Source organism: Microtus pennsylvanicus, chromosome 17 (assembly GCF_037038515.1).
Source record: "Microtus pennsylvanicus isolate mMicPen1 chromosome 17, mMicPen1.hap1, whole genome shotgun sequence".
NCBI classification, from domain to species: Eukaryota; Metazoa; Chordata; class Mammalia; order Rodentia; family Cricetidae; genus Microtus; species Microtus pennsylvanicus.
Genome location: NC_134595.1, coordinates 8948303 through 8960869, shown reverse-complemented (window position 1 = coordinate 8960869; position 12567 = coordinate 8948303). Strand labels below are relative to the sequence as shown.

General features: G+C 34.2%; 1 protein-coding gene across 3 annotated transcripts in view; it reads left to right on the top strand.

The window, feature by feature from the left end:
- Nucleotides 1-12567, top strand: part of Erbb4 (erb-b2 receptor tyrosine kinase 4) — a 1055862-nt gene that overhangs the window by 806833 nt on the left and 236462 nt on the right. For all 3 annotated transcript variants that reach the window (XM_075951135.1, XM_075951137.1, XM_075951136.1), the window contains exon 17: nt 10644-10776. In XM_075951135.1, coding sequence (XP_075807250.1) covers nt 10644-10776 — 133 coding nt within the window. The remainder of the gene's footprint in view (nt 1-10643; nt 10777-12567) is intronic.

The window sequence follows — 12567 nt, the reverse complement described above, 5'->3', positions numbered from 1 at the left end:
GTCATCCTTGTATTACAGATATGCTCTATATACTTGATTAAAATAAAAAATACATAGGAAGTTCTCAAAATATTGCAGAGTATATGAGTGTTTGTAAGGTAATCTGAACAAAAAGTTACTAAATATTTATCAAGAAATTAATTCAGTAGTTTATCAATTTATGATCATTAATTTAGTACTTACATTCATTTTTTTATCTTATGTGCAAGAATGCTTGCATGTGTGAAGGTCTGTGTGCCACAAACATATCTGGCTGCAGTGGAGGCTAGAACAGGGCATCCAATGCCCTGAGATTGATGTTACCGGTGTCTGTGAACTGATGTGAAATGTTGATGTGGGGAACCAAATTTCTGGTCCTTCACAAGTGCTCTGAGCCTCTGAGACATCTCTCCGGTTCCTTGTTTGGTGCTTTTTATTTAAAAAAGATTCAAGGTATCCTAAAAGGCAATATAAAGTTATCTATGACATAATTTCTGCATTATTATCATAAATTTACAAAATAGATTTTTTTCTTTTAAGCTAAGAATATGCATGCTTATATTCTAAGGGAAGCAAATCTTATGTAGGGAGTACCAGTAGACAAGAGAAGACATGTAATGATTGAGTCTTGGCACCTTTCTACTCTTGGAGAGAAAATAATTTGAAACGATATTTCAAAATGTATGAAGATGACTAAGGAATAGAGGACCATCTAAAGTAGGGATCTAATGGAACACAAGCATGTTTTGAGATAGAAAGAAGTGAGTATATACATGAAGCGATGCTCCCAGACTTGATGAGGACTTGTTTAAAGGAAGAACTGATTGATTTGACAGTGGAGATGCATCTGCAGTCTATAACAGGTCAAAGTTCTTAGGATCATTGCCTAAAATTGTGATCAGAATTGGCTCAAGAATCAACAGGATGGAAGTAAAGTGAACACATCAAGTCATACTGATTCGAAAAATATATAAAGTTTCCTATTTCCAAGACTGCTCCAAATATTTCCATCATACCAAAGGATTGAATTTTCAGAAATACAGAATGAGGTAAACTATACCCTTGATTCACTTAGTCGTAATTTCTGTCAACTGTCCTAAGTGATGTTACTAAGTGGGCTAGAGGTTCGTTCATCATAAAAAAGGAAAACTATGGTCTCTACCCTCATGAAATTCATTAACAATAAATATATAGAAGAAATTTAAATAATGAATTATATATATCTAAAACAAATTTGATCTGGAAATATATAAATATATGGTAATGCTGAGGAGAACACTCATGTAACTATGATGGTAAAATGAGCTGGATCATAGAGGTGGCAATAAAATAGGAGTCAATCATTGATGTTTCCCATTTACATTAGACACCTAATATTGTTACTATAGCAATTCCTAAATTATTGTGAAAATTTATGTGATTTTATTCAATATTTTACTTTCTCATTTAAGATTATCACTAAACAAAATTTGCCTAAATATGGATGGGCTTACTGTCTCAAAATTTGCAAGGACATCCGTTGGGGAACAGCAGAACATTTACATCTGGATTGAAATTATCTAACTCTCTTTAAGAGGGGAAGTGGCTAATAAAATTAACACAAGTTGAGGACTTAAACTGAATACAGATGTATAGGAACCAGCCATGGCGGCACATGCCTATAATCCCAGTATTTGGGAGGCAGAGGCAGAATGATCATTGTGACTTCTTGAATAGCCTGATCTACATAGCAAATTCTAGGACACCTATGGCCTGAGAGGGGACCATGCATCCAAAAAGTAATAAATTAAAAGTTAAAAATAAAAGTATATAAAACTATACATAAAACTTGGTGTTTATAAAAAATGATAAGTAAATTTATATACCTCTTGGAAACTCAGGTACATAGGGTTAAAAGAACTCTGTACCATTGCTGATTTCTACATAGCAGTGAATGGTGATACCAGTCTCACACTTCATCAAGCTTGGGAGTTCAGCCATCTTTGGTTCCTTTAGACTCCCTTCATCATCGAGTATATACTCTATTCTACTTTACTTTGATACCTTAAGGTATATAGAATTTACCCCTGGAATGTAATCTCTCAGTACGACAAATTATAATATAGATGAAATGCCAATGTTGAGAAAAAGCAAAAAAAATAAAATGGTAAAGAGAAAAACAAAGAATGAGACCTACAAAGGTATGTATTTTTTCACATTCCTTCATAAAGCCATGTTTGTGTTTTTCCCTTTATCTGCTGGAGAACAAAGAAATTCTGTAGCATTATGAGCAATATTGACAGGCATTGTAGCTAAGGCTGCAAAGGACTTTAGACACAGCTTCACTCATCATGTTTCTTCAGAATATCTTGCCCATGTGCTGAGATGTAATAGCATACTATATAACTGAATGCTTTATATATTTTATAATTAAATGTTTATAATGTCTGGGCTTTTAATTGTAGACACTTATATGTTGATATAATCTAGGTAGTGCAATATTAAATGGTAGAAACTCTATCAATGTTGACTTTAGGCATATTTGATAGGTTTTAAATGTGATAAAATAAGTCTAAACATTAAATAGTCACCTGATGCTATCACATCTCCTTTCTTGTCTAGTTACCGTTCAATGTTGTAGATATTTTTAAATGAAGAATATAGAATGGTCATATAATTCCATGGTATGTTTCCTAAAAGTGAAGACATTTGTTTCAAAGCTAAACATAGAAATCTATATTTTTTTCTCAAACTGTTTGAGAAAAAAATACCCACATAGATAGATATTAAATATTGCCTATCAGAAAAAAGAAGTAACTATCATGAAGCTATTAGAAATTTTTTGCAAAAACTGAGTCTTAGAAATGTAAGAATAGGGCATAGTACATATAGACTCAATAGCAAAGTTGTTGCTAAAACATTTTGTGACACAATTACTGAATGAAATATGATACATACATATTGAAAAGGAAAATTCCATCAACAGTGTAAAGACAAGTCAAGAAACATTCAAGCTTGAATAGTAAATGGGAGATTCTGCTTTTGCTGAAGTACTACTTCATATTTTAAATGTAGTCAACAAATCTTGACCAGTAAGACAGAGACATGCTGTGAAACCTACATCATATCAAATACAAACTGCTGCTGTCAACTGAAGTCAGCCTTGTGTAGTCTGACCCAGATCGTTTTCATTTGTTCAGAAAGAAAAATGTGTCATTTTTATAGAGCAGGTGGAATTTTAGGTCAGAATAAGCATAATTTGAGAAAGAGGAAAAAAATAGTCTTACTGTAGCTCTCCTTGCCCTAGGCAGTAACCCTTAAAGTATCTCTAAGGGATATCAATGTTTCTTTTTTAGTGTTTCAAGGTCTCTTGTTTCAAATATGAACCATTGTAGTCAAGATTGAACAAAGTGGAGATACAACAGGCACTATGTACTGTCACCCACTTTCCTCATTTTGCTATAACCTGTCACCGCAAAAGGGATTTTAAGCAAGGAAGGATTTATTTAAGCTCATAGTTTGAAGTATTGGTTACATGGGGGAAGGGCATTGTAAAGAGAATGTCTCACTATTAGACAGACTAAGAAGATACCAGTGTTCTAGCTTCCTTTTCCTTCCATTCTAGGAAACCTGCCACAAGACAATGTAGCCCATATTTAAGGGAGATCTTCCTCCTTCATTAATCATTTCTGGAAACACCTTATAGACATCATAATGATGTAACTCACTAATAATGAGGTGTTTCATAATCCAATTAATTTGATAGCTGGAATTAATAATCACACTAAATGTGCTTATCTTTCTTAAAGAAAGTGCTCTTTATTAAGTTAAAGAAAATCATCAATCCTGACAGAAATTGAAATGAAGATGCAAAAAATAATGTTATGTACAAATTTTATATCTGAGAACATAAAGAATTTCATGAATTCAGACTATATAGTAACATAGATAATAATAGTTGGAGAAGATTTAAAATGTTATGCTATTACTAAATATAAAAATAAATATTTCTATTAGAGTTACTAAATAAATATTGTGCATTTTGTTTTCTCTGCTATAAAAGCTGAATAATGTTATTCTATGTTCCAAAAAACAATTATATTATAATATTAAGGAAGATAGTGAAATGAAAAATGATTGGGCTTGAGAGACTCCAACGTGTAGAAGAATGCAGCGATACGTATACTTCATCTTTTTGGCATTTTCTTTTCTGAGGATAGTCCCTATATTTCAAATGGGGATAGTAGCATCTACATTGTACAGATGGATAACCATGCAATGTATTTAAAGAGAAACTATTAATTAGAAAACTTACATGTGCAAGGCTTCCTTTTAGATCACCAACCAGCTCTCAAATCCTGACACAGAGACTTCTTATTAGTTATGAATGCACAACCTTAGTTTAGGCTCATTTCTTGCTAGCCTTTATAACTTACCTTCTGCTTTACCTTGCTTCTCTTCATCTACATTTTGCTTCGGGGCTTATTACCTTTCTTTCTTTCTGTATGCCCTACTTACCTTCTTCTGTCTGTTTGTCTGTCTGACATCTGCCTGACTTCTGGCCCCAGGCATTTCCATCTCCTTTCCTTCATTATCTTCTCCTTCTTCTCTTGAACATAGATTTCTCCTCCTACTTCTTCTCTCCACGCATCTACCCTGCCTATTACTCTTTTGCCTAACTATTGGCTATTCAATACTTTATTAGACTTATCAGGTGCCTTAGGCAGGCAAGGTCAAACAAATGCAACACATCTTTACCTCATTATCAAAGGCAGCAGAAACAGATGTAACACACCTCCACATAGCTAAAGTAATATTCCACAGCATTAACAAATGTAGCACATATTTGCCTAGTTAAAATAGTATTCCATAAAATTTACAGCTTGGGATTTAAAATGGAAAATCTGTGAACTATCAAAATTGTTTTAATTTAAATGTTTTCCTTAAACCAAATTAACATTTGACTTATTCTCACAGAAGAAAATCATTTCCCTACCAGGAAGACAGACTTTTGCAAGTCTCAATTCATTTGATTGAACAATTGTGAATGAACTGTGTGCCTTACAAAACACAGGATAATCTAGTGTTCCTCTTATTTGAATAGAGATTTTACTATATTTAAACAACTTACTTAAATAAAAAACTGTTGAAACTTCTCTTATTTCCAAAGTTATACTCTGATTCAGTAGTATATTCTTAGAATTTTGTTTTAATAAAGCCAACGCGCAGGTTTTTTTTATTTTATCAAAAGCATTTACTTCTAGCAAGATCAACTTTGGAAACAAACTATACCTTTGAAGATACATGTTGCAAACTTTTTCATGTCATTGTCTATATTATTATAATTATTATAAAGATCTCATAAAGGATACAAGAAGAGACTCAATTCTAGTTGATTAAATTTCTGAATAATATAGTGTACTATATTATAATTTAATAGAATATAAATCATATTCATTTATTAATGACATTAATGGTTACAACCTGATACAGTGGTTGCAGAGATGTCTGAGTAGTTAAGAGTCCACAATTCTCCAGTGGACCTGAGTTTGATTCACCAAAAGCATATTAAGCAACATAGAACCATCTGTCAATCCAACTCCAGGGCATTTGGTTCACTTTTTTGACCTCTATGGGCATTGAAATCATATTTATATTCCACAGATACATACACACAAACACACACACACACATACATGTAGCTAAAACTAAAACTAAAATCTAAAAATACTAGTAGAAATAATACTGATATTCTGGCCTTAGCTTTATTTCTGCATGATCACATTATATATATATATATATATATATATATATATATATATATATATATATAATATGACAGCATATATGTGCACACATGTATATTTTTAGGTATGATGTGCTGTGTGCAGAGAGGTGCTTTGGAACATGGAAGTTGTGTGCATGTATACTTTGATCTGTGTAACTTGAAGCTGTTCATTACAATGGGAAAGGATATTCATTTTATCTCAAATATATTTGACTTTATATGCTGACATTAAATGCACAACATCCATCAGATCTTGTGCCTGTACTAATAGACCAGGTAGTTCCCAACTGCATATTTTATTAGCTATGGCCTATGCTTGTCTACTTAATACAAGTTGTTCGGTAGGAAGATTAAAAACATCTAGTTGGAGATAACCTAACTGGAACTTGGATTAGTTCAAATTTAAACATCTTTCTGCCACAATTATGATAAGAAAAATTCCCCCAGAAATGAAAATCTCAGCACTATACAGTAGTTACACTGTGGTGTTGTATTTGAGACTTTGAAAGTCTGAAACAAAGTGTTCCTACATAAGAACTACACCTTGTGGAGTTTATCAGGCTATCCTGTGGTTTTATCTCCTTAAACATGTTCCATGCCCCATCTTTTCTCTTTTAATCTTTAATGCCTATAAATAAACAGCAAAGAAGTGCTGGTCTGATAAAACACTTCCTGAATACTTGCTTTCCAATTAATTAGTTTAACTTCTAAATTATTTAGTTAGGCTTCGAAATGTGGAACTCCCTGCCACCAACTGCAAGCTACAGAATCTGTGAATATTATTTGGACTGTGGGTTATTTGTTTTATCCTAACTCGAAGTATGGTTTATTCAAAAATGAAGAAAAATATACCCATTTTATAAATTTTATGTTTTGTTTTGTGGTAAGCTTATTTAATTTTTAAAAATATCTCATGGTAGGCTCTCGTAGTTTTGCCAATTAAAAAAAACACAAACACTTTTCATTTTTGAAGGATAGTCATTTATTGATATCAAATAGAAGGGGTTTAACAAAATATAAATAATTGAGTTTTGGTCATAAGTTATACTGACTTAACTATATATTTTTATAATTTAATGACTTTAAAGAAAAAGATAAAGTGAAAAATATGGATGATCAAGTGGAGAGAGTTTAATATATCTTTTTACATCTTATATAATAAGAGGGTAGGAGGAGAAGAAGAGGGGAGAAGGGGAGGGTAAAGGAGAACAAGAGAGAATGGGATGGCCGAGATGGAGGAAGAACAGAGATATGAGCAAGAAGAGAGATATCTTGATTGAGGGGGCCATTATAGGGTTAGCAGAAACCTGGCTCTAGAGATATTCCTAGGAATCCAAAAGGATGACCTCACCTAGGACCCTGGAAACTAGAGGGGGGGGCAATCTTGATTTGCCCTGTAGTCAGATTGATGAATATCTTAAATATCACCATAGAGCCTTCATCCAGAAACTGATGGAGGCAGAGGCAGAGACCCACATCGGGCACTGGACTGAGTTCCCAAAGTCCAGTTGAAGAGTGGGAGGGATGAGAATACGAGCAAGGGGGTCAAGACCATGATGGGTTCACCCACTAAAACAGTTTACCTGAGCTAATGGGAGCTCACCAACTCCAGCCAGACTGGGAAGGAACAAGCATAGGACCAAACTAGTCCCTCTGAATGTGGTTGACCATTGGATGTCTGGAGAATGCTGAGGGACCACTGACAGTGGCACCAGTATTTATCCCTACTGCATAAACTGGCTTTTTGGGATCCTATTCTCTTGGAATGTATGCCTTGCTCTGCCTAGATATAATAGGGAGGGCCTTGGACCTACCACAAGGCAATGTGCCTTAACCTCTCTGAAAATTAGATGGGGTGGGGTGGAAGGGTGTGTGGAGGGAATGGGAGGAGGTGAGGGAGTGAGAACTTGGATTGGTAATTTTAAAAAATAAATCTAATAAACAAAAAAGAAGGAAAAAAGAGTAATGCTGTGTTTCACAAATTACTAGACAATAATGTATATTTTAATATGAGTAGGTTATTTTGGGGACACACGGTCTCTCTTCATTATTTTTGTACTTCTAAATAAATTTATTAAAATAAAAATATGGGCATTTAAGTAAATTAATGAAATTTGTCTGTGGTTCAGAATTCTCAACATAGTTTCATAAGTAGTAGAGTGAACATGGACTTTATTGTGCGGTTTCCAAGTCAGAGTATAAGTGAAGCTATCAGTTGGTTGTTTCCTTTTACTCTGAGTTTGAACTTCACACCTCCATTACTCTTTTACACACTTAAGAATGCCAGTCAGTTTTTAATGGGCACTGAAAACCAAGCCAACAATCAAAACCACTGCTATGGATAAGGAATTGTAGAATAATTGCCACTCTCCACCTGTCTGACTCCTTTGATCTTAATAGTCTTACACGAGCTACTTAGAGATTCTTCAAACACACAGGAAGAAATCTGAGTTAGCTTGGTTTGCAAAGCAATAGATCTGGGAGAAATATATAGGAATTAAATATGTGATTCAGCTAGTTCAATCCTGTTTTGAAGGGACCTCATAAAGAGTGAAGATTAGTCATGGATGGCAGTGCACAGCTGTAATCTTAGCACTCAGGAAGCTAAGGCAGGGGAATCATAAGTTCCGAACCAGTTCCTAGGCTCCATAGTGAGATCTTGTATTAAAAACAAAACCAATATTATTAAATCATAACTCTTGGTTAAACTAATGCCCCTATTGCTCGTGTACAAACACTGGGAGTCATCAAGATTGACAGTGGTGAGACTTGTGTAAATAGAATTGTCTCTAATGTTCGATATTTTTCTCAAGAGACAGCCCCTGCGTAATGTCCAACCACATATTTCCATGTGGATTTTAATGTAGAAAGAGAAGTTCTTCATTTCCCAGGTTTTTTGTTTTTCTGTGATTCTTGCCAGCTGGTGAGAGAAGAAAACAGTGAAGAGACACACATCAATGAAAGTAACTGTTGGGTGAAAATATCAAATGTAAATATTATGTAGAAAAATAGCAAATTCATCCTACTGAGTTTCAATATTTCACTTGGACTAGCAGGGTTCCACAGTTCTTCACTACTGAAGTAAGATGAGAAAAAAAAGAGAATCTTTTTTGTTCTAAGCAAAACCATAAATGTCCCTAAAATACTGTCAACAAACAAAACATGATTCTTACATTTTTAAAATATATAATGTCAAATTAGAAGTCTTTTACAATGAGTGGGTATTCACCAATGTGTGAAGTAGTTAGTAGAAAAAATATGCTTTGGTTTGAAATTCCATAGTATTTACTACAATATATATTTAACTGACATGTAAAAAATATGTCACTAAACACACAAAAACACATTGCAATGATAGGTTTGTGTCTCTGCTACAATTTAATTTTCTCAGTATCGACTTTTATATCATTAAGAGATCGTATTTAAGAAAATGTAGTTGAATTATAGCTACATTTCAATATGGTTTTCTATGTCAGGAAGAAACCTTTAGGATGGATGACTTTTTAAGATTTTCTGCAGTTTCATATCACAGTACAAGAGTCATAGTCTTCAAAACATGATTTCATTTGTGGAAGTAGTTACACAACTTTTCCCCACAAGTACTTTAGAATTTCAAGGACTAATTTATGATTATCCACTATCATTATTTCCTGTATATCTTTGAGCAAAAGTTTATTTTGAAAGTATAATAATTTCTTTTAGGGAATGTAGTGATATAGAATAGGTTCTTGTGGAGGTAGAGATATGTAATATAAAATGATTTATTGTAGAAGGCATGAACATGAAGGAAATCATTCTTTGTCATCTATAGGGGCTTCATAGTCAAATATTTGCTAGGCAATATCATGTTTCAGTCTGGGTTATTTGCTATGCCATATAAAATGAATGTACTGCCTAAAGTTCATAGATAATGCTTTAAATAAGAAATATATTTTTCTAAGAAGGAAAAAATAATTTCAGAAAACAGTAAGAACCAATCAACTTTAAAGTTCTGTCTTTGCTAAAATATACTGAAAGGATACTTGCAGACTGAAAACCTTTCTAATCACTTCTTGACATCATTTATATATCTTAATGAAAGATTCATTTTACAGAAAATTTGTGAGCATGTGGCATTTAAACATACTTCAAATTATAATAAATATATCCTTGTCACCATCACCCCAGCATACAACCTAGTGTTTTCTCCTAACAGTCAATTTTCAAAGCAATTTTGGTAATAAACAACTCACTAGTGATACCCTTGTGATCCAAAGATGTGGTAGATTGTATCTCTCCAGAATACACATTTTCACTTTAGAGAAGAGGTTCTCAAACAGAGGTAATGTCGCTAGGTCTTTGGCAACATCTGGGCAGATTGCTGTGGCTGAAGACTGGAGATGCTACTGCCATCTAGGAAGAGAGATCAGGCATGGTACTAAATATTGAAAATGAAGTAGCCTCTACAACAGATTTGTAAACAGCCCAAAGGTCAATAGTGCCACTGTCAAGGTTCTCTGCTTGAAGTAAAATTATACTCTTCAGCAGTTCATTAAAATGAACTTCTCATTTACTTATGAAAATTAACAAAAGGAATTTTAAATATTCCCACTCCATTGTCTTAGTGTGTGTTCCTCATTCCTTATTCAGTAATCCAATTTGTTTTCACCAAATGGCATGCTACAGTTGTTCTTCTCCAAAAATTAATTGTTTGTGCATGGTTTACTATTTAAAATCAAAGCAAAACAAACCTACAGCTTACAGTGTTAGGGGCATTATTACAGCTGTGGTGGCTTTTTATTTGCTTTTCTTCACAATGACTAGATTCATGAGGTGTGGAAAATGCCTCATGCAGTTGCTCTTCCCCTCTGTCTTTCTCTCTTCACACTTTATTTTTCTTTTTTATTCTGGTTGGCAGAACTCCACTGATAGCAGCCGGAGTCATTGGCGGGCTCTTCATCCTGGTCATCATGGCTCTGACATTTGCAGTTTACGTCAGAAGGAAAAGCATCAAAAAGAAACGAGCCTTGAGGAGATTTCTGGAGACAGAGGTAGCAATTTCACTATTTGTCATTGCCTAGGGAATTTCCTTTAAATTTTACAGACCTTATTCTGTTTTCTAAAACCATTGAAAAGATGGCTTAGTTCAGGATGAGGTTGTACATTATATATTTGCACAAAGTTGGTGAAGACAGACTATATTACAAAAGTAGTGAAGATAGTAGGGTCAGAGCTCAATGAGAACAGAATGTACGGGTCCAGTGAAATTATTCTGTTGAAATAAAAAAAAGAATTATTTTGGTTGTGGAGACATCCATCAGCATCTCTGGGTAAAAGACAGTTCAGGAGCAGCATACCCAGCATGTGTCCGAGGAGAACTAGACATATGTTAGAAATCAATAGAAATTCCCCGATTGACAGTACAAGCTATATACATTTTAATTAGGATCATTAAATTGCCAGCCAATTATTAACTACACCTGCAGTGAAAGGCTGAGCTTTCAAACTGAAATAACAGGAAACTTTTGACGCAGTTGAAGAGACACACTTAATTTTGTGTATTACATGTGGAGGTTACACAATTTATCCAGTAATTATAACCATTTCGATTATGTCCCCCACCCGACAGCGGGTTCTTTTGCATGCAGCTGATAGTTTGCAGTGTATAGGAGACAAGAAAAGAACCATTACAGGAGATTTAAAACAAGCAGAGCTTTGAGTCCCATCCTACCTCATTCTCTAGATACTCCCATCTGGATCCTGAACAATTCAGAGGAAGTCTGTGTGTCATTCAGACTGTATTTTCTACATGGTTGTCAAAAATGGCCATCTGGATGTTCTTCCACTCTTAAGACGATCAGGAATAGAGATACTCTATTCTTCATAAATGGGACAGACTGGAAATGAGTTACATCTTAATACTTTTTCCTCCAGAAGTTTCCAAACAGAAAACCATTGCATGGCACAGGCCAAGGTTATTTAACAACATATATTCCATATACAAACTTAGGTATCATTGTCCAAAGTGCTGAAACCTCCTCAACAATTCTGCAAGTGTTCTAATTTTAAATTGATTTCTTTCTCTTTTTTTCCAAGATAGGGTTTCTCTGTAGTTTTGGAGCCTGTCCTGGAAATCACTCTTTAGATCAAGTTACCCTCAAACTCGCAGATCTGCCTGCCTCTTCCTCCCAAACACTGGAATTAAAGGCACTACCGCCTGCCTTAAAATGATCTCTATATTAAATTGTTTATAGATTCTTTTAAGTTACTCGTCATAGGGCTGATGAGATAGATCTTTCAGTAAAGTGCTTGCCTTGTAAGCATGAGGGTTTGAATTCGATCCACGGAACTCATAAAAACTAGCCATGGCGATGGTGGTTTGTACTTACTATCCCAGGATGGGTACAGATGGATCCCTTGGTCTCACTAGTGAGAGAGCTTCATGTACTTGACATATTCAAAATCTGTAAAAGAGTATCCACCAAAAAGATGGAGAGTGACTGAAGTATGTTAGGTTATTCTCTGGACTACCACCTACATAAACATACATATTCTCTCTCTCTCTCTCTCTCTCTCTCTCTCTCTCTCTCTCTCTCTCTCTCTCTCTCACACACACACACACACACACACACACACACATATTAAAAATCATACATAGCATCTAAAAAATATGCCAATCAGCTCCTGATAGAGGACTTACAATGGAGAGAATTCTTGGAGAGAAGATTTTTTTAAATGTAAAATTCAATGATTCTTTCTGAGATACTCTTACCTGACTTCAAGAAAATTCTTAAAAAACTAATTTATATTTTTATAATTTAAATTGTGAAAATGAATGAAAA